Below are 23,296 nucleotides of genomic sequence, written 5' to 3'. Positions count from 1 at the left end.
CATGTAAATGGACTCAATCCCCAAAAAACATTCCCACTGAATTTCATCCCTGCCACAGAAGGACCAGCTGACATCATGTCAGGGATTCTCTCATTAGTGTTGATGAGGACAAGGCTGGAGATCACTTTGTCATGCTGATTGAGTTCAAATAACAGACTGGAAGCTTCAAAAGGAGGGTGGTGCTTGGAATCATTGTTCTTCCTCTGTCAGCCATAGTTACCTACATTTACATTACATTTAAGTCATTTGGCAGACGCTCTTATCCAGAGCGACTTACAAATTGGTGAATTCACCTTATGACATCCAGTGGAACAGCCACTTTACAATAGTGCATCTAAATCATTTAAGGGGGGTGAGAAGGATTACTTTATCCTATCCTAGTTATTCCTTAAAGAGGTGGGGTTTCAGGTGTCTCCGGAAGGTGGTGATTGACTCCGCTGTCCTGGCGTCGTGAGGGAGTTTGTTCCACCATTGGGGGGCCAGAGCAGCGAACAGTTTTGACTGGGCTGAGCGGGAACTGTACTTCCTCAGTGGTAGGGAGGCGAGCAGGCCAGAGGTGGATGAACGCAGTGCCCTTGTTTGGGTGTAGGGCCTGATCAGAGCCTGGAGGTACTGCGGTGCCGTTCCCCTCACAGCTCCGTAGGCAAGCACCATGGTCTTGTAGCGGATGCGAGCTTCAACTGGAAGCCAGTGGAGAGAGCGGAGGAGCGGGGTGACGTGAGAGAACTTGGGAAGGTTGAACACCAGACGGGCTGCGGCGTTCTGGATGAGTTGTAGGGGTTTAATGGCACAGGCAGGGAGCCCAGCCAACAGCGAGTTGCAGTAATCCAGACGGGAGATGACAAGTGCCTGGATTAGGACCTGCGCCGCTTCCTGTGTGAGGCAGGGTCGTACTCTGCGGATGTTGTAGAGCATGAACCTACAGGAACGGGCCACCGCCTTGATGTTAGTTGAGAACGACGGGGTGTTGTCCAGGATCACGCCAAGGTTCTTAGCGCTCTGGGAGGAGGACACAATGGAGTTGTCAACCGTGATGGCGAGATCATGGAACGGGCAGTCCTTCCCCGGGAGGAAGAGCAGCTCCGTCAGCTTGAGGTGGTGATCCGTCATCCACACTGATATGTCTGCCAGACATGCAGAGATGCGATTCGCCACCTGGTCATCAGAAGGGGGAAAGGAGAAGATTAATTGTGTGTCGTCTGCATAGCAATGATAGGAGAGACCATGTGAGGTTATGACAGAGCCAAGTGACTTGGTGTATAGCGAGAATAGGAGAGGGCCTAGAACAGAGCCCTGGGGGACACCAGTGGTGAGAGCGCGTGGCGAGGAGACAGATTCTCGCCACGCCACCTGGTAGGAGCGACCTGTCAGGTAGGACGCAATCCAAGCGTGGGCCGCGCCGGAGATGCCCAACTCGGAGAGGGTGGAGAGGAGGATCTGATGGTTCACAGTATCGAAGGCAGCCGATAGGTCTAGAAGGATGAGAGCAGAGGAGAGAGAGTTAGCTTTAGCAGTGCGGAGCGCCTCCGTGATACAGAGAAGAGCAGTCTCAGTTGAATGACTAGTCTTGAAACCTGACTGATTTGGATCAAGAAGGTCATTCTGAGAGAGATAGCGGGAGAGCTGGCCAAGGACGGCACGTTCAAGAGTTTTGGAGAGAAAAGAAAGAAGGGATACTGGTCTGTAGTTGTTGACATCGGAGGGATCGAGTGTAGGTTTTTTCAGAAGGGGTGCAACTCTCGCTCTCTTGAAGACGGAAGGGACGTAGCCAGCGGTCAGGGATGAGTTGATGAGCGAGGTGAGGTAAGGGAGAAGGTCTCCGGAAATGGTCTGGAGAAGAGAGGAGGGGATAGGGTCAAGCGGGCAGGTTGTTGGGCGGCCGGCCGTCACAAGAAGCGAGATTTCATCTGGAGAGAGAGGGGAGAAAGAGGTCAGAGCACAGGGTAGGGCAGTGTGAGCAGAACCAGCGGTGTCGTTTGACTTAGCAAACGAGGATCGGATGTCGTCGACCTTCTTTTCAAAATGGTTGACGAAGTCATCTGCAGAGAGGGAGGAGGGGGGGGGAGGATTCAGGAGGGAGGAGAAGGTGGCAAAGAGCTTCCTAGGGTTAGAGGCAGATGCTTGGAATTTAGAGTGGTAGAAAGTGGCTTTAGTAGCAGAGACAGAGGAGGAAAATGTAGAGAGGAGGGAGTGAAAGGATGCCAGGTCCGCAGGGAGGCGAGTTTTCCTCCATTTCCGCTCGGCTGCCCGGAGCCCTGTTCTGTGAGCTCGCAATGAGTCGTCGAGCCACGGAGCGGGAGGGGAGGACCGAGCCGGCCTGGAGGATAGGGGACATAGAGAGTCAAAGGATGCAGAAAGGGAAGAGAGGAGGGTTGAGGAGGCAGAATCAGGAGATAGGTTGGAGAAGGTTTGAGCAGAGGGAAGAGATGATAGGATGGAAGAGGAGAGAGTAGCGGGGGAGAGAGAGCGATGGTTGGGACGGCGCGATACCATCTGAGTAGGGGCAGTGTGGGAAGTGTTGGATGAGAGCAAGAGGGAAAACGATACAAGGTAGTCGTCGGAGACTTGGAGGGGAGTTGCAATGAGGTTAGTGGAAGAACAGCATCTAGTAAAGATGAGGTCGAGCGTATTGCCTGCCTTGTGAGTAGGGGGGGAAGGTGAGAGGGTGAGGTCAAAAGAGGAGAGGAGTGGAAAGAAGGAGGCAGAGAGGAATGAGTCAAAGGTAGACGTGGGGAGGTTAAAGTCGCCCAGGACTGTGAGAGGTGAGCCGTCCTCAGGAAAGGAGCTTATCAAGGCATCAAGCTCATTGATGAACTCTCCGAGGGAACCTGGAGGGCGATAAATGATAAGGATGTTAAGCTTGAAAGGGCTGGTAACTGTGACAGCATGGAATTCAAAGGAGGCGATAGACAGATGGGTAAGCGGAGAAAGAGAGAATGACCACTTGGGAGAGATGAGGATCCCGGTGCCACCACCCCGCTGACCAGAAGCTCTCGGGGTGTGCGAGAACACGTGGGCGGACGAAGAGAGAGCAGTAGGAGTAGCAGTGTTATCTGTGGTGATCCATGTTTCCGTCAGTGCCAAGAAGTCGAGGGACTGGAGGGAGGCATAGGCTGAGATGAACTCTGCCTTGTTGGCCGCAGATCGGCAGTTCCAGAGGCTACCGGAGACCTGGAACTCCACGTGGGTCGTGCGCGCTGGGACCACCAGATTAGGGTGGCCGCGGCCACGCGGTGTGGAGCGTTTGTATGGTCGGTGCAGAGAGGAGAGAACAGGGATAGATAGACACATAGTTGACAGGCTACAGAAGAGGCTACGCTAATGCAAAGGAGATTGGAATGACAAGTGGACTACACGTCTCGAATGTTCAGAAAGTAAGCTTACGTAGCAAGAATCTTATTGACTAAAATGATTGAAATGATACAGTACTGCTGGAGTAAGCTAGCTGGCAGTGGCTGCGTTGTTGACTTTGTAGGCTAGCTGGCAGTGGCTGCGTTGTTGACACTACACTAATCAAGTCGTTCCGTCGAGTGTAATAGTTTCTACAGTGCTGCTATTCGGGGCTAGCTGGCTAGCTAGCAGTGTTGATTACGTTACGTTACGTTAAAAGAACGACAATAGCTGGCTAGCTAACCTAGAAAATCGCTCTAGACTACACAATTGTCTTAGATACAAAGACGGCTTTGTAGCTAGCTAGCTACGATCAAACAAATCAAACCGTTGTACTGTAATGAAGTGAAATGAAAATGTGATACTACCTGTGGAGCGAAGCGGAATGTTGACCGGGTTGTTGAAGTTCTATTCGGTAGACGTTGGCTAGCTGTTGGCTGGCTAGCTAGCAGTATCTCCTACGTTAAGGACGACAAATAGCTGGCTAGCTAACCTCGGTAAATTAAGATAATCACTCTAAGTCTACACACTCTAAACTACACAATTATCTTGGATACGAAGACAGCAAAGACAACTATGTAGCTAGCTAACACTACACTAATCGAGTCGTTCAGTTGAGTGTAATAGTTTCTACAGTGCTGGTATTCGGTGGACGTTAGCTAGCTGCTGGGCAGATAGCAGTGTAGACTACGTTAGGACGACGAAATACGATAATTACAAAATTATCTTTGATACAAAGACGGCTATGTAGCTAGCTAAGAAGAAATTGCTAAGATTAGACAAATCAAACCGTTGTACTATAATGAAATGTAATGAAAATGTAATGAAAAGTTATACTACCTGCGGACCGAAGTGTAGATGCGACCGCTCGCTCCAACCCGGAACCTGCAAGGAAACACGTGCCGTCATCATTGCTTTGCACAAAAAGGGCTTCACAGGCAAGGATATTGCTGCCAGTAAGATTGCACCTGAATCAACCATTAATCGGATCATCAAGAACTTCAAGGAGAGAGGTTCAATTGTTGTGAAGAAGGCTTTGGGCCGCCCAAGAAAGTCCAGCAAGCGCCAGGACCGTCTACAAAAGTTGATTCAGCTGCGGGATCGGGGCACCACGAGTACAGAGCTTGCTCAGGAATGGCAGCAGGCAGGTGTGAGTGCATCTGCACGCACAGTGAGGTGAAGACTTTTGGAGGATGGCCTAGTGTCACGAAGAGCAGCAAAGAAGCCACTTCTCTCCAGGAAAAACATCAGGGACAGACTGATATTCTTCAAAATGTACAGGGATTGGACTGCTGAGGACTGGGGTAAAGTCATTTTCTCTATCCTCCTGGGTGGCGCAGTGGTTAAGGGCGCTGTACTGCAGCGCCAGCTGTGCCACCAGAGACCCTGGGTTCGCGCCCAGGCTCTGTCGTAACCGGCTGCGACCGGGAGGTCCGTGGAGTGACGCACAATTGGCCGGTAGGGATGTCCTTGTCTCATTGCACACCAGCGACTCCTGTGGCGGGCTGGGTGCAGTGTGCTCTAACCAAGGTTGCCAGGTGCACAGTGTTTCCTCTGACACATTGGTGCGGCTGGCTTCCGGGTTGGATGCGTGCTGTGTTAAGAAGCAGTGCAGCTTGGTTGGGTTGTGTATCGGAGGACGCATGACTTTCAACCTTTGTCTCTCCCAAGCCCGTACGGGAGTTGTATCGATGGGACAAGATAGTAGCTACTAAAACAATTGGATACCATGAAATTGGGGAGAAAATAGGGGTAAAAAAAAGTCATTTTCTCTGATGAATCCCCTTTCCGATTGTTTTGGGCATCCGGAAAAAAAGCTTGTCCGGAGAAGAAGGTGAGCGCTACCATCAGTCCTGTGTCATACCATCAGTAAAGCATCCTAAGACCATTCATGTGTGGGGTTGCTTCTCAATCAAGGGAGTGTGCTCACTCACAATTTTGCCTAAGAACACAGCCATGAATAAAGAATGGTACCAACACATCCTCCGAGAGCAACTTCTCCCAAGCATCCAGGAACAGTTTGGTGACTAACAGTGCCTTTTCCAGCATGATGGCCAGGAAGCTCCCCGGACCTTAATCCCATTGAGAACTTGTGGTCAATCCTCAAGAGGCGGGTAGACAAACAAAAACCCACAAATTCTGACAAACTCCAAGTGTTTATTATGCAAGAATGAGCTGCCATCAGTCAGGATGTGGCCCAGAGGTTAATTGACAGCATGCCAGGGCGGATTAAGGTCTTGAAAAAGAAGGGTCAACACTGCAAATATTGACTCTTTGCATCAACTTCATGTCATTGTCAGTAAAAGCCTTTGAAACTTATGAAATGCTTGTAATTATACTTCAGTATTCCATAGTAACATCTGACAAAAATATCTAAAGACACTGAAGCAGCAAACTGTGAAAATCAATCTTTGTCATTCTCAAAACTTTTGGCCACGACTGTACACTGTCTAGACAGAAGGCCACTCACCCAGCCTTGTGTTGTGCCTTAACCAGCATAGGCTTTAGTACATTCCTGTCCAGTATGAATGACATACCTGTTTGTCTCTTCTCTGTCTGACTGACTACAACATGGAGCTGTACATGTTGAAGTGCTGTTGTTATAAATTGTTCTCCTATAGTTTCAGCCTCACCTAGCCTGGCTGGACCCCACAGAGACTTTTCTACAGCACTTTTTCTTCTTCTTCATAGAATTGCCAAACGGAACGGAGGCCGATGCATTTGTTCCTCTTCTTCATAGAATTGCCAAACGGAACGGAGGCCGATGCATTTGGAGTGAAATGGCTTTATTGATTTGATCCGCTCCTTGAGATGCCAGGTAGTAAATGACCCTGTCAAATAACCCTCCAACTGGCAAGGAGCGTGAGTACAGGGACGTATGTAAATCAGGGATATTATTGGCTGTTTTGATAAAGGAACTCAGGAACTCCTGCTGATATTATTTTGAAGGGTCTGAGGATGTCATTTTAAACCTATTTATTGTGCGGACGGAGCAGAAAAGCCAGCTAACTAAAATAAATAAAAGGAGCCGTTAACCATAATATCATTGTGGAGGGTCTGACAGGATCATTCAGGTCGTAGAAGCGTCTCCTTTAATCCATCACTCAGCTCAGTCTATTGTTTGTTATTGTGTGAGTGACTCTTGTGAACTCTCTCTCCTCCACGCATATGTGGTCATTGAATGGGCACGCTTTTTTTTCTGACTGCACTGGTCTTCTACTCTCCTCCTCCCTCGCTTTCTCACCCATAGCCCCCCTTTTCTTTCTTTTCTGTCTCCCACCCTTCTCTTTCTCACCCATAGCCCCCCTTTTCTTTCTTTTCTGTCTCCCACCCTTCTCTTTCTCACCCATAGCCCCCCTTTTCTTTCTTTTCTGTCTCCCACCCTTCTCTTTCTCACCCATAGCCCCCCTTTTCTTTCTTTTCTGTCTCCCACCCTTCTCTTTCTCACCCATAGCCCCCCTTTTCTTTCTCTTTGTCTCCCACCCTTCTCTTTCTCACCCATAGCCCCCTTTTCTTTCTCTTTGCACTCATTTCTTTTCTCCCCCATGTCCCTCCTTCTCTTCCTCTCTCCCTCCCTCTTTGTCTGTCTGAACACGTGTATGATTATTGCTGACTGTGAATGGCTGCTGCTGCACTTTTCTCAGTCTATGATTCTGTTCTGACTAAAACGGTCCCTTGGTTCGCATCTCCCTAGCAACTGGCTCTGTAAACACTAAACCTGGATCAACCTTTTCTCTTTGTCATATAACATTCCCTGCCCATCCAGCCCCCACAACCTTCCTGTCAAGACTGACTGACATGGTTCAATCTGAAAACCTTTTACAGCAACCTACTTCCCACCCACCCAGATTTGCTCAGTCTCTATTAACGCTGTAGTAAACAGCTCAGAGGGGCTGTACGGAGCTGTGTCAGAGAGACAAGAAGAGGAGAGGAAGGCAATAAAACTGTCAGCTAGAGGGAGAGGAAGAGGAATGAGGGATCTTAACGAAGTCCTGCTAAATAAACTATTTACCACTGCCACCACCCCTCCCAGCACAAATCTCATCACACTAACACAGAGAAAAATGCATTATTAGACAGGGAAATGGGAGACAAGGGAGAGAAGAGAAAAATAGATGGAACGGTATGGCAGACAGAGGGAGATAGAGTGAGATAGAAAGGTGTTTTACATGAGAGATAAGGGAGAGAAAGAGACTAACAGAGAGGGATAAAGGGGGAGAGAGAGAGGGGGGGATAAAGAGAGCGAGAGATAGGGAGAGAGAGATAACGGGGGAGAGAGAGAGAGATGTGTATGGCTGAGCTGGCAGCCCTCCACCCTGATTAACATGCCTCTCATTCCTGCTGCGGAGAATCAAACCAGCCACAGTCAGAGCTGGGAGTTATGCCTGCATGCTACTCATAGAAAGATTTGTGTGTGAGTGTGTGTATAATTGTGTGTGAGTGTGTGTATAATTGTGTGTGAGTGTGTGTATAATTGTGTGTGCGTTTGTGTATAATTGTGTGTGAGTGTGTGTATAATCGTGTGTGAGTGTGTGATCGTCTGCATTCCTGTTGTTGTCTTTGCATAATTGACAATTACAATGTTACTTGATTGACACAATGTGTGGGTGTTACCATTGTACTTGTATACTGTATGTACTATATGTGTGCACCGTCTGAAACCTGACATTAATTCAACCAGAGGGAGAGAAACCAGGCAGGATACAGAAAGGAAGGCAGGCAGACAGGACTGCACACTCCTATTAAAATAGATACTGGGGAATTTATCTCACTAAATTGGATGAGCAGGTGGCTGATTTCTGGGTAGAGAGAGCGGGAGTGAGGAGAGAGAAGAAAAGAGGGAGGGGAGTGAAAGATAGAGGGGAATGGATAGAGAGGGAGAGAGAGAGCAAGTAGGGGATGGGGGGAGCAGATGGACAAATGATCTGCTGAATAAATATGTGTCCAGGATGGTGTCTGATTGTATGTGTAGAGTAGTTAGACTGCCTGCAACAAGGGGCTGTGGTGTGGGATATGATGGCTGTAGAATCTATACACCCCTCCTCTATACCCGTACTCTCCTCTATCAATCTCTGCTTTACCATTGCGTTGTGACTGTCTCAACCGATGAGGGAACAGGATATCCTGCATTTCTATTACATTTAGTGTCTCCAACCAGACTGTCTAAACTGGGAATTGCTTTTAGATATTGTTTTTGATGAAGCGTGAGAGTGAGATTTCTCCTGAGCTGATTTCCTCCTGGAATATGCTGTTACCGCCTGAACTCGATGTGGAAGACAAAAAGAGAAAGAGGATTGCTGCGGTTTTCCCATCGACTCTGTTGAGATACTGACCACATTCAAGTTATCTTTGCGTGTTCTGCTAGCCTTGCTGTTGTGTTCTTCTTTCCCGACCATTAGGCAGGCTTCTTCTTATCATGTTCATTTGGTGCTGATGGCCTAACAGTACTGCAGTCAGCAGATTCAGCTCTACAGTGAGGGAAGGAGAGGAAGGAAAAAAGGAAGCATGAGGACATTTTGTAGATCTAGAAAAACACAATTAGGATACTGAGGTGTCATCCTGAATCCCATAATGTATACAGCCTTTCCTATCTTTCCCCCTCTCTCATTCCATTGTCCTCCCTCCCTGTCTGTCTTACTTTCCCCTCTGTATCTCTCCTCCTTCTGACATCTCCTCCCCCTCCGAAAAGAAGGGGAGGAGGAATTGCTTACCTTGACAGCTTCGAGGCTCCCTTCCACTCTCCCTCCCCTAACCCTCTGACAGGCTGAGACCCAGACTGTTGTTTCCATAATAAATCCATCTCCTCTCGTGATTCGCAGAGCAAAAGAGCAAATGGCAGCTGGATGAGAACAAGTTGAGATATGACGTTTCCCTGTATATTGACATATGTAAGACAATCCATGGTCATGGGGGAATTTTAGGAGAATAATCACATCAAGGTTTATTGTGCGTGATGCTGCAAACCTCACATCCATTAAGCAGGTTTCTCTATTATTTATGACAGGCTGGAGATGATCTCCCCTCTGTTAGCCTCTTGCCCGGGTTTGTACTCTCCTGTCACTCTCCAACATGTTTTTCTTTTACTTTTACTGTTTGAAGTAGTCCCCCTTGTATTTCCTGATTGATGTGTAGTTTACAATGCTGATCCCTGACCTGCTAATGATAGTTATAAACTGGGCCGGGGGTTAAAGGTCACTCTAATGTCCTGTGTTGTGATGCGTTTATGTCTCTCTGTGACGGAACATGTGTTCATAATGGACGGATAGAACCGATAACAACCTAAAGGTTGAAATGTCATAATAAACACTTTTTATCTGATGAGCTTTTACCAATGCTCGTTACCACTCCCGGAAAGAGTGCTGTTCGGACCCTCCTCACCTTGAGATGATACGACGAAGAAACAGAGACCCACAATTAAGCTGCAGACTACTCCAGGCATTCTCAGACATTGGCATATTCTTCATGGCTAGCTCTGCCCCACACACTCCTCATTCCTTCCAGCCCCTCAGTAGTTGTAATGATGATGAGTGAGAAGGTTAATGGGAGTGACATAGGAGATACCGCTACAGTAATACCTGGAGATATAACTCCATTCAGCAACAATAAGCCCAGGTATTACTTTTGTACTCCGCCAGGCACGGCTCTGCAATTCTGTCTGCTCAGTGCTAACCACATACCCTCAACAGTGAGATACTGTATATTCTACTAAAATAAATAGTTGATGATGATGTTAATCCAGCTATGACCTTCAATTCTTGCTCTGCTCTTAACCAGATAAATGCAGAAGGATGATGGCTTGTAACAACAATTAGTAGAAACTAAAGTTCCCAGGGTCTGCTGCTGAGATAAAAAGTGATGTGGCTGTGCTGTAAGAGGCCATGTATACGGAACAAAAATATGAAGTGTTGGTTCCTGAGCTAAAATAAAAGATCCCAGAAAATGTCCATACACACAAAAAACATATTGTTTACATCCCTGTTAGTGAGCATTTCTCCTTTGCCAAGATAATCCATCCACCTGACAGGTCTGGCATATCAAGAAGCTGATTAAACAGCATGATTATTACACAGATGCGCATTGTGCCGGGGACAATACAAGGCCACTATAGAATGTGCAGTGTGGTCCACAACACAATGCCACAGATGTCTCAAGTTTTGAGGGAGCATGCAATTGGCATGGTGACTGCAGGAATGTCCACTACAGCTGTTGCCAACATCCTTTTAGAGAACTTTGCAGTACGTCCAACCGGCCTGACAACCGCAGACCACGTGTAACCACGCCAGCACAGGACCTCTACATCTGGCTTCTTCAGCTGCAGGATGGTCTGAACCATTTAAACTGTCGGTTTGCACAACCAAAGAATTTCTGCACTAACTGTCAGAAACCGTCTCATCTGCGTGCTCGTCGTCCTCACCAGGGTCTTGACCTGACTGCAGTTCAGCGTCGTAACTGACTTCAGTGGGCAATGCTCACATTCGATGGCCGCTGGCACGCTAGAGAACTTGTGTTCTTCACGGATGAATCCCGATTTCATCTGTACTGTGCAGGTATGGCGTCGGGTGGACGAGTGGTTTGCTGATGTCAACGTTGTGAACAGAGTGCCCCATGGTGGCGGTGGGGTTATGGTATGAGCAGGCATAATGAACACAATTGCATTTTATCGATGGCAATTTGAATGCCACGATGAGATCTTGAGGCCCGTTGTCGTCCCATTCATCTGCCACCATCACCTCATATTTCAGCATGATAATGCACGGCCCCATAGTTCCCACCCCATAAATAAACATAGCTATATTCTGTCACTCATGCATGGGAAATGGCTGTGAACCAAAGATGACACACACTAAGAATGCGTTCAAAGCACCTAGTATATCTATTGGTGTTACGGTATCTTCTCCACGGTTTCACTCCACAGACCAGCATTTCCAAACTAGGGTTTACTTAGATTTGTGTGTATTAGGTAGTTGTTGTGGAATTGTTTGATTACTTGTTAGATATTACTGCACTGTCGGAACTAGAAGCACAAGCATTTCGCTACAAATGTGGATCTTTCTTTTCAACCGTTTAAGCTAACAAAATATTATGACCCCATCACTGAAAGATAAGATGTATGTGTCTTCTGTTTCTCTCTACAATGGCCACACGCCCTCTACAATGCACATTAAAAGATTGGACCAGACCAGGCACTAAATCAACAATGACGTTATTTTCTACACAGAAGAGCATACTGTCAGACTGATTTGTAATAGACTGTTACAGCCCCAATTTAAAAAGTCAACACAGGCCGTTGATTACATCACTTTTTTACATGGTGGGGTCGCACATTTTTTGTGGTTGATAAACATGGGGTCATGGGCCAAAAAAGTTTTGGGAACCCCTGCCATAGACCCAAGGTCTAGAGAACGACCCTGTAGTCACATCAGTCTAAATGCAAACAGCCATGTTTTGGTTGAGTGGACTGGATTCCTTCAGTGTTTTTACATGAAGGTGTAAGTGAGCGGGTGAGCGGCGTGTGTCCAGGTGGTTTAGTGTTTAGATTTGAGCTGACTGGCTTGTCCCTTGGTAGGAGAAGAAGGCGGGAGGGAGAGAAGGAGGGGAGGTTAAGCGTCCCGGGTCACTGGAGCAGATTTAGGGTGTGTTCAGGAAAGAATCAGTCCAGTCTTGGCTCTATGCTCTTTCTCTCTCAGCAACTTTCCCAGCCTCCAACCTATGAAAGCATTCCTCACATACTTTGGCTTCACTTTCCATATATCCAACGTGATTCGTTGACTGCTCTCTGCTTTACTCTCTGCCCTTACCTTTTCACATTCGCCTTCTCTCTTTTTCTCACTTTCTCCTCATCCCGTCTCTTCCTTCTCATTATCAGTCTCCTCTCACTTTTATTGCTACTTGAAAAGCGATCCAAACTGGATGAGGCTGTCTGTCATTGATTCTACACACTCCATAAAGCACACCCTCCCCTCTCTGATGTGACAATGAGCCACTATAAGATCTATGAAGTGGGGCTTGTAGCACACAATATAGGGAAGAATTCGTAGTGGGGAAAAGCAGAGTACAGTTTTTCACTGGCTCAGGCTTTTCTGTTCCCTTTTCCCATGTAGGTCTGCTGTATACATTTTTACATTTACAATTTAGTCATTTAGCAGATGCTGTTATCCACATCGACTTACAGTAGTGAATGCATTCATTTTCATACTTGGGTCGTACTGGTCCCCCTTGGGAATCAAACTCACAACCGCAGCGTTACAAGTGTCATGCTCCACCAACTGAGCCACATGGACCTATTTTAAATATTTTAAATATTTACCCATGGTATTGAGTTGAGATCGCTGGGTTGTACAAATCACAGATAAATGCACTCGGGTCATTAGTACTTGTCTTTTTGTACCAGAACTCAGCTATTTACTCCTCGTGGAGATAGTGCTTCTCTTGTCGTGTGATGCCACTGTATAATAAGACACGATCTCCTGCAGCTGAATACTGTAACACACCACAAAATATTTAATTATCATTTATTTTTCAAGGACATGTATAATCTGGGTTTCCTGTCCAATCCAAGGTGTGATTTATAGGAGACGTGTCTCAGGGCTATGTATTGGAAGTACTTTCTCAGGAGTGCACATATTAGTGCCAAGGTTGTAAGGCAGAGAGAAGAGAGAGGAATCCATGGCAACCATAATAAGGAACAAAAGCATTCAAGTATGAGCTGTACCATATGCATGCTAAGCATCTCAACCCAGAGTATAGGGTTACTCTCTTTGTTTACCCAGAGCCTGATGCTGCATTGCACACATTCGACCCGCTGCCTCCCTGACTCCCTCCCTGCATGCCTGGTCCCTGTTTCCTGCTTTCCTTTCGTCTGTCTGTCAGACCTCTGTTATCCGCTCTATCAGCACAATATCACCCCTCATTAAGAATTTCTAAAGACTTGAGGCGTCATTGATTCTCGCCGTGATTTGTTATCTAAGCCAGTGGTCATTCTGAAGATGTCGCCTGCCGCCACCCCTCCGTCTCAGACCCTCAATGATCTGTCTTAATTACTTATTTCGGAAATTACCTGGCTAAATGTCTGTAATTACATTGATCTGGGTCTGTGGGAGTGGACGAATGAATGTGTGAATCCTGGTGGAGTGGGTGTGGATTGTAGTAAATACAGTATAGCCTACAACTACAGGATGCTGAGGGATCCTTTGCAGTAGACTGGGGCTACAGTTAAAGTAAGGGCCACAGACTATAATATAAAGGCTAGCCCTGTTCACTGAATTGACTCCACTGCAGCTATTTGTCATAATTATGAAAACATTTTGCTCTGGAGCTGTATGCTTCGTTTGGCCCTGGAAGTCTTCTGTATCTGCTTAGCTTGTTGTCCCATGAAATCCTATAGCCCTCAGTTTCTAATTATGCTAATCAAATGCGTGAAACCTGCCATTTAGTCATCCATTATTAATAAATAGACACAATGAAATCTCTGGTAATACTGACTTACCACTTCTACTCTTTATTCTCCTCCACATTTACTTCTCTCTCCTCCTCCTCTCTCGTTCCCTCTCTCCTCACCTCTGACCTCCTTTCTTCTGCTTGTGACTCTCTCCTCTCTCATCCTCCTCTAATTTTGTGGTTTGGGTGTTGAGCAATTAGTGTTATGTGCCTTCTCTTGTTCTGACATCAATGAGGGGAATTTGAGCAATTCCTTGTTAAGATGAGATCTCCTGATAAAGTTGTGTGTGAGTCACCACCTCATTATAATCATGGCTAGATGGCTCTACAATGGATACTTGTGTGGCTATGCTGAGGAGAGACAGAGTGTGGGAAGTGTATGAAATCAGTGGTGTCATGCCCATGGGGGGCACAAAGGCATGTGCCCCCTCAGATTGCTCCTGTTTTAAAAATGTTCAGATGTTAAATTAATGACTGCATCAGTGTTTCCTCTGGAAAGATTTGTAGCGGTGGGGGAAACGTTGCGGAGAGCAGGGTTGTAGCAGGGGTTATGGATCATTTTTATTTAGAAGTACTGAGAAGCTCAGTTCTGGTGACTTAAAAAAACAACAACATTGTACTCCAAAATGAATTGGAAAAAATGATGCTGACCAATAACATATTGGTCAAATGATTTGGTTAAATTATATAGCCTATGCATGGTCAATATTATCAGGTATGCTATTAGCAATAAGCATTATCACCTGTAGCCCAACTGATAGCGGCATAGTGGCTATAAATAAATAGGCAACCCCATGCTTCAGTCTATCTGTATTTACCCTAATGAGCTTATTCATTAGCTGGTTAATTAACTAGTTAGCATCATATTGATTCATTTTATGTCTCAAAAAAACTTGCATAAACTAAGTGAATATAATGTAGGCCTATGTGTTAGGGTAACTTGGGGTAAAACGCCCCCCCCCCCCTGCCTGTACTTCTCACAGAAACCACTTCATCCCCTCCAAGTCAAATGTCACAACACGTTCTAAACTGCTCTTGTGACAAACAAACTTTTTCCCTTGTCTCCATTCGTCCACATGGCAGCTGGCTGCGCTTTGCCACCACTGCAAATATCGTGAAGATTGCAGATTATTTTCTTTTTGTTAGGACCCAAGAAATGGAGGCAGTGGGAGAACCTATTCAAGTAAATAAATACATTCATGTATTATTTTCTTTAAACAATGTATTATTGGCTAGCTAGCTAGCTGGCGACAGTATGCCACTTTGTAGGCTAACTCAACTGAGCTGCTAGCTAGTTTAGCTGTTTAGCTAAGTGAATTAAATGTCACACAGTCTCCAAAGGTATTTGTAGATAACAGCCATGGAAGAGGGTGAAATTGCAGCCCTAACTGTCAGTAAAGGGAGAGTCTAGGCTACTGGATAGTCTCGGCAGGTAATTTTGTGGGGTGACATTATTAAAATATTATCGAGTTCCGGTCCCTAGAAGGGAAAACTTTGAGGACAGAGATATAATAGCAACATAATATTCAGTGCTGCCTCATTTGAGCAAAATGAAGCCTGCTTCTTTGATGTTTTCTGTCCTCAGATATGGAACGCTGTGAAAGCCTGTTTGCAGATGAAGAGAGAGGTCCCAATGAATGTTCCAAGAGACTAAGGGCATATCTTATGTGCCATTGGTTATATGTTTAGGCCTACCTATGTTAGCAAATATTGTATAGAAAAATATAGTTAAACATCACACACAATGTATAATGTACAACCCTGCTGATGGTTGGCTGGGTGTGCAAGGTTCTGTTTCAGCCCAGCAATAACACACCTGATTCAACTTATCTATCTAATGAGTTGTGTGCTCATAAAGTGTGCTACTACTGGGCTGGAATAGAGGTCTGCTCACCCAGTGGATCAGGGATCATTGGAGCAAAGTTGTTTTTGTTCACATGAAATTATGCTTTAGTAATAATAGGCTACTTGTTACTACTCAATTATCTACATCTGAGTTTAAATTTTGTACATTTTTGCAGACACTCTTATCCAGAGCGACTTACAGGAGCAATTAGGGTTAAGTGCCTTGTTGAAGGACACATCAACAGTGATGTGATAAAGGGTTGATTATTTGAAGTGAAGTGTTTAAACTTGTTTTAACTAATATTCAAAATGAACTAGTGTCAATGTTGATTGATCACATATCACAATCCTGCAGTAAAGAAAGGAAGGGGTTCTGTCTGTAATGTGCCTGTGTTTCTGTGTTGTTTTCTCAAATCAACATTTCCTTTTCTTCTAGTTGTAAGATCTCCAATGTGCTTTATTTGATTGTGACTCTCTCAGTATATGAGCGATGTGAATCCATTTAGCAGCTTATCATATGGCATGCATCACCAATGCCGCCATAGGCCTACAGTATGATTGCATTCTGAAGACATTTAGGCTACGGGAAATGATCATTACAGGTAACATTTAGGCTACGGGAGATGATCATTACAGGCAACATTTAGGCTACGGGAGATGATCATTACAGGCAACATTTAGGCTACGGGAGATGATCATTACAGGCAACATTTAGGCTACGGGAGATGATCATTACAGGCAACATTTAGGCTACGGGAGATGATCATTTAGGTTACGGGAGATGATCATTACAGGCAACATTTAGGCTACGGGAGATGATCATTACAGGCAACATTTAGGCTACGGGAGATGATCATTACAGGTAACATTTAGGCTATGGGAGATGATCATTACAGGCATTAACATTTTACCAGGTTCATTTTATTTGATTCATTTTAGTAATGTTGCTTGCAGAATGATTGTAGTTGTTCCCATAGAGCAACTACTGTCTCTCTATGTATCACTGAGCCTTGATAAGATAACAACTGGGCTAACATAGCTAACCTTTTAGGTCAATAATATGCTGTTTTTATGAAAATGTTCTCTTTATAATCATGAGAGACATTTAACTAGCTAGTAGTTAGCTAGTTAGTTATACTGTACCTAGGTAGTTTACAAGGTTAGCTGACTTTTCAAAAAATAAACTTCATAGTGGCTAGCTACTTCTTGTCCCTCATGCTACAGTATCCTTTAGCCAAATAGCCACTTCAGAAATGTCTAAATATAGATATGGCCAGCATTGTAGACCATTTCTCCCGTCTTCCTTTAGCTCATCTTGAAATGACAGAAATGCTGAGAACTTATTTTGTCACCAGTGCTTGTTTTGTTGACCTGTTTGGTCCTCACTCTTGCTCCTATGGTACTAATCTGGTGAACACCTTTGGAGATCCGCTTAAGCTGATTTGACATGTTGCGAGGCATCACTGATTTACACCGGGTTCCGACCCCTCTTTAGTTGATTTCTGCATTGGAACTTCCCCAGGCTTCCCATCTAGGAAAGCCTGGTTTGCGACGAGCCTACCCTACAATTGACACGTGTTACATTCATCCCCACTGTCCCCTGTGCAATCACACCGAATTGCGGAGTGGTAAAGTACTTAACCATGCCTCTGTTAAAAACTCTGGGTTTAAAATGGTGCAGTTCGTACATATTTAGGAGTTGAGAAATAAATAAAGTAGGAACGGAAAGCTGGGAACCCCCTCTTTTTAACAAAGGCTGTTAAAACTGCTATTTCCCCAGGATGGGATTATGTTGTGCATTGCCTGCTTGTCAGAATGCATGTTTCCCTCCCTATGGCACTCACAACTTGAGAGAAATATTTCTCTCTCATAGAACACACTACAAGCCGACTAGGTAAATGGATAAACTAATCTACTATGGGGTTGTCTTTCTATTTATTACTATTTTTGTTTGCAGAGGAAAGGTTAATGTGGTCAGTTCTAGCATCTTCAAAGTGTGCCTCGGTAGAAATATATTTTCATGTTCCATATTTATTCGTCGTTGCGGCAAAGATTTTGCTAATAGTCAGTCTCTCCAGGATTTCGCACATTTTTTCTGTGATTTCTGACGCCCAAAATGCTTGATTTTGCGACATGCTCTTGAGCTGTTATTTTTGTTAGAAAATTGATTGATTTCTGTTCACTGTACTGCCTGTCAGCCATCAACAATCACCCATCATCTTCACACATGAATACGGTGACAGGACAGGGGGAAAAAACTTTGTTGACTTGTGGTTGGATTGGGCCATTTTCCACGGTAACAGTGCAGTAATTGGTAAAAATTGCAAACCTGCTTTTGATTGGACCCTTTTTATGCGCTAAATGAGCAGGGAGTGGTCAAAATTGCAAGCTCTCAAATAATATGCGCTGATTGGTTGATTTTGCATTGAATAATGTGATTGCTGAATCCTGGAGGGACTGAATAGGGCAGCAACACAACTAAATGACTGCAGCGGAAACACTGTACTAAACTTAAATTTTAAAGACCTGCTCCGGAACTTTGGCGACTACTAAGTAGGCCCAAAATGTGTGTAGTTATTGGGTTATAATACTATATACCAGTGTGACAGTTGTACTAAACTCCTAAGGCATAAAAGTTATAATATAATCAAACGTTATTAAATAATCATTCATTAAATGACAACTGAACAGGTAAAGAGGTATGCTTGATAACCTATGCAGAAAATACATATAATTTGGCATAATGATTATGGCTATAGATTGCAGGAAAAAAATCCATCTTTAAGTACTTCGTGCCCCCTCTTAAATAATGGGTGCATGACGCCCCTGTATGAAAGTGCCCTTATTTGCATCTACAGTATGTCATGCAATGTGTTTGTAACCACAGTAAAATATGAAAAGTGTTTTGAATAAAGAAATCCAACCTTGAAGATTCAAATGTAATAATAACTACAGGACTACACCACTGAATATACCCAAGCATTCAATCATTTGTTTGTGCTGTCAGACACTGTGACTGACAGCTTTTTGTTTAGATTTCAAAGCAAATTATTGTCAGTATAAACAGTAATAATGTAATAAGCTAAAGAAGTTGCATCCTTTTCATTTTTGAATAGTTCATGTTTTGTTCAGGTGACACATTTTTGTTCCGGTGACACATTTTTGCTAACATTGTCACGCTCAGCTTTTATGTGAAAAGAACAGAAGCATAATCATCCAGGAAGAGGGCAGAGATGGATGCAACGATAAGCATGGAGAGTGCTATGACTATTATACCTAATAAAGAGCCACTACACAGTGTACTTTACCTCCAGCACGAAGAGTGGCTCTGTTCTGCTCTGCGATGGGGTTTGAGGTTTATGACAACAGTCAATAGCATTCCCCAAGGCTTTCCTCCTCCTAAGTGCAGGAGTAGTTTTCTCGATGGATTGAGTGCGTTAACTTAATTTGGCTATCATTTGTATTTTCATGTGCATTACATCCCATCCTCTCCTCATTACTCTGGCTGCTGTAGTACGGCTTCATAAGAAAATACCGTCCGTTTATCAACTGCCAAAGATGTAATAAAGTACGATCTCATCTTAATTTGAGTAAACAGTCGCCTGGCACGCCTCACTCCTCACTCTCCCACTTCTCCCTGTCTCTATGTATGCGTCTCTCTTTCTCTTCCTGTCTGTCTGTTTCTCATTTCTTCTCCTCTCACTCCCTCTCCTGCCTTTTCTCTCCACCCCTTCTTCTCTCTCTCTTTCTCTCTCTCTGTCTCTCCATCTACTGCCCTCTTGTTGTACACCACCCTTCCTCCACTGTGTCTCATGTGTCATTGGGCTCCTGTGGTCTGACTCTAGGCTGACTCTCTGTCCAGCTGTAGGGAGAGATGTTGTGGGAATGCAGATATGGTACCTGCTTTGTCTGGACAGTCAGTCAGTGTGTGTAGTGCATGGTAGTGTGAGCCTGTCACACTAGGTGTGTGTGTACTGCTCTGTTACTGTTACGGCTTAATCTGACTGACTGCTCGCTGTCTTTCTCTTCATCTTCACAGACGCTGTATTCTGCTGCCGCCATGTCAACCTTGGCACCACCCTTCTTCCTGCTGTTCTGGCTCCTCCGATTGGCCAGCACTGCGTTTCCGGAGGAACCGGGGCCTCTGAACTTTATCTCCATTGAAGGTAATACCTCTCTCTCATACTCAGCATGTATGGGTTTATTCTCACTCACAGGGTGTACAGCAGGGCTCCCCAACTGGTGGCGAATTTCCTTGGCCCCAAAAGTTTTCTGAGCCAAAAATATTATTTGTGTATATATATTTTTCGTTTTGCATTTTCATTGTTGGACATAAAAGACTGTAAAAACACCAGGAAATCAGGTCAAAAGGAGTCAGGGCCTCACACGGAAGGTGTGGAGTAGTGTAGGGGTGTAGGTTATGGAAGTAGGATTAGAGTCACACGCAGGGTGTAGCTTGTAAGAGCGAGGTCAGGGATGACATGCATGGGTTGAGGAGTAGGGCAGTCAGTGAGTTGTGTGAGGTCAGAGTCGGGATTGAGGTCAGACTGCTCCCACAGACGGCCAGACTCTGAGCCTCCTCCAGACCAGAACAGAGCTGACTATGATTGATCACAGCTCAATAGTGTCTTCCAAACACCTCCCAGCTGAATTCAGACCATTCTCAGGCTATCAATGCTAATACGTAGGACCAGAAGGGTCTCTGAAGTCCTACGTGATTAGGGCAGATAGTGGGTCTCAGTCTATGCGGCCCACTAATCTACTCATCTGTGATAGATAGATTAGAGATATGGACAGAATAGATTTGGACAGATATGGACAGAATAGATATGGACAGAATAGTGGGAGGACAGGACACAGAAGAAGGAGAAGGATAGGTTTTTCTTTACTCAGTCTCATATAGAGGCAGCAGTCTAGGCCTTTATCTGGGATGGGTAGATAGGAACAGAGATGGACAGAATAGTGGAAGGACACAGAAAAAGGAGGCAGCCAATGAGAGATGGCAGATTCTGTCTCCCATGGTAACCCAGCTTATGTATGGATCTCCCTCCCCTGTGTCCTCCCTCTGCTCTCTTCCCTCTCCACTCACCCCCCCAGAGAATTACTATCGTGATAGGAAGATGATGTAACTCTCTCTTTTAATTTCTCATCCCTCTCTCTTCCTTTTCTCTCTCATCCCTCTCCCTTCCCCTCTCTTTCTCGCTCTCGCTCTCTCTCGCTCTCTCTCTAAACAGTGGTTCACCGGTACCCAGTGTTTCTGGGTCGGCCACATCGTTCATCCCTGAGACAGGAGCCACTGCATATTCAGAGAATCCTCAAGGTGAACCGGACCCTCTACATTGGAGCCAGGTATGTTTCTAGACACAAGAAACCAAATGTATTCAGCCATCTTTTATAACCCTGCATTGTCTGTGTATCCTCAGTCACATATTCAAGTAAATGCAGTAATCTGTGGTGGGTGTGGTCAGACCAGAGGTCACACAGGTTGAGGAAGTCATGTTGTCTGCGCTCTCTAACAATAAATGCAAATGAATTACTTAAAAATCATACAATGTGATTTTCTGGATTTTTGTTTTCGATTCCGTCTCTCACAGTTGAAGTGTACCTATGGTAAAATGACAGACCTCTACATGCTTTGTAAGTAGGAAAACCTGCAAAATCGGCAGTGTATCAAATACTTTATCTCCCCACTGTATGTCCATGTAGGGCAGACATATGGTGGTGGTTACAGCAGAGGAGGTAGCTAGGCCATAGACATTCCCAATTAGAAGCCCCATACTGGGTCACGAAATGACCCGATCTATGGCCTTTGTCGTTTCTCTAACCTCAAATCCAGAGGCCTAATAATAAATATGTAAATTCCTGCAGCATTTGGCTCCAGACACTCTGGCTACACAGCCTAATAATAAAACCTAAAGCCAAAATACGGGAGGGCTATAGTCACTGCTACCTGTCTGACTGCAGGTTAGTGAGAAAACGCAACCACATCCAGGGGACACTTTGACACATCTTTTAGTACCGCTGTTACAGGATAGAAAAGGTAACTAATACTTATGTCTCAGTGAACCGGATGATGTTGAAATCCAATAGCTTGATGGGACGAGAACGCTGTATATTTATATATTTCTACATAAGTAGTGGTTAATGGCAGACTTCGCAGTCCCCGACAGAAAGTGATCTGATTGGAAAGCAGGGGATTTATTTTGCCTGTGTGTGTGTGTGTGTGTGTGTGTGTGTGTGTGTGTGTGTGTGTGTGTGTGTGTGTGTGTGTGTGTGTGTGTGTGTGCACCTGTTTCTGTGATCGTGTGTGTGTTGAGCTGGGCAGCCGAGTGCCGAGCAGTGAGAGATTTAAAAGTGCGACGGCGCCTTTGGGGAGTACCTGTGGGGAGGCCTGCTGATTGGTTGAAAGCTGTAGCAGAGTGGCTACCCTGATAAGAGGCTCCAGTGAGCCCAAATCCTGTCACCATTAGCATAGGTGTTCATACTGCAAGGACTATTAAAGCCCTGCCCGAGCCCCAAGTACTCATGGGATGCTACCACCGCACTACCACTCTGTCCTCTCCCATTTACTGGCTGATGACAGATGGAGAGAGACGGAGGGAAAGAAAGAGAGAGGGAGAGAGAGAGAGAGAGAGAGAGTACCCACACCTAGTCTCTCTACTGTATTAGCTAACCACGCTCCAGCGTTTTTCTCTCTGTAATCAGATGTGTGGACTCCCTGAACATGTCACGCAACTCCAGATCCACTGGACTAATCCACACAAATAAACCAATTGAGCAGTGTTCATCCGGAGAAGAGAGAGGTTACCAAGGAACGTGGCCAAAACATTATTAATTGGTTTGTAATTGTGGCAAACCGTAAGATGATTTTACCATATGCAGCAGGAGGGAGGAAGTAGAATATATCTCTCCATTAGAGGCTGAAGAGTGAGCGTGAGCAGAGCCACTGGCTGTGACCGTGGCCGTGGAGAGACACTGACCTCAGAGGTCACCGGGGGGGGGGTCATCTAGAGCAGTGGTTCATAACCTTTTCTGTAGTGTAGCACACCTTAATGGGATAAAACATGTTGTTGCACACCTAAAATGTCTCTATTAATGTATTTAGTGGTAATGACCTCAATCTTATCTGATCCATACTGCAAATCATCGATTTTCTGTGAAAAAGTTTTTTATAGATGAAATACTGTTTATTTGAACTATTTACATAGTTTCCATAGTCCCTTACTCATGATGATTAATTTGTGTGTACACCTTTAAGAGCATCCTGCAATCTGTGCCAGAAATATAAAAAATATAGCTCCTGTAAAATAGGTCTTTAGTTTTGAACGTTTTGAGCTAGATACCAGCTAGATACCTGCGGTTTTCTACAAAGCGAGGCTCCGTTTGTTTCTGTTTGTTTTCAGGTTCATCTATTTGTGTGGCGTTCTCTGCAAAGTCAATGTCTGCCGACTCAGAAAGGCTCAGAGAAGCTCAGTGTCTGTACGGCCCAAAAATAACATTATTTTTGTCAATTTTGGACAGTTCACAGGGTTCTTGCCTATAAATACGAGCGGCAATCCACACACATCTGTTAACTCAATTTGCAGGTCTTCAAATACCAGTCAGAGGAATTATGAGTGGTTGT

General features: G+C 45.1%; 1 protein-coding gene across 2 annotated transcripts in view; it reads left to right on the top strand.

Annotated features, from left to right (window-relative positions):
- Positions 1 to 23,296, top strand: part of sema6bb (sema domain, transmembrane domain (TM), and cytoplasmic domain, (semaphorin) 6Bb) — a 148,857-nt gene that overhangs the window by 53,645 nt on the left and 71,916 nt on the right. For both annotated transcript variants that reach the window (XM_064935237.1, XM_064935236.1), the window contains exons 2-3: positions 19,712 to 19,838; positions 20,907 to 21,021. In XM_064935237.1, the coding sequence (XP_064791309.1) occupies positions 19,733 to 19,838; positions 20,907 to 21,021 (221 nt within the window). In that variant the 5' untranslated portion in view covers positions 19,712 to 19,732. The remainder of the gene's footprint in view (positions 1 to 19,711; positions 19,839 to 20,906; positions 21,022 to 23,296) is intronic.

The sequence above is a fragment of the Oncorhynchus masou genome, chromosome 24 (genome assembly GCF_036934945.1).
Source record: "Oncorhynchus masou masou isolate Uvic2021 chromosome 24, UVic_Omas_1.1, whole genome shotgun sequence".
Lineage (NCBI taxonomy): Eukaryota > Metazoa > Chordata > Actinopteri > Salmoniformes > Salmonidae > Oncorhynchus > Oncorhynchus masou.
Note: the sequence above shows the minus strand (reverse complement) of the source record. Positions and strands in the feature narration are given on the sequence as shown.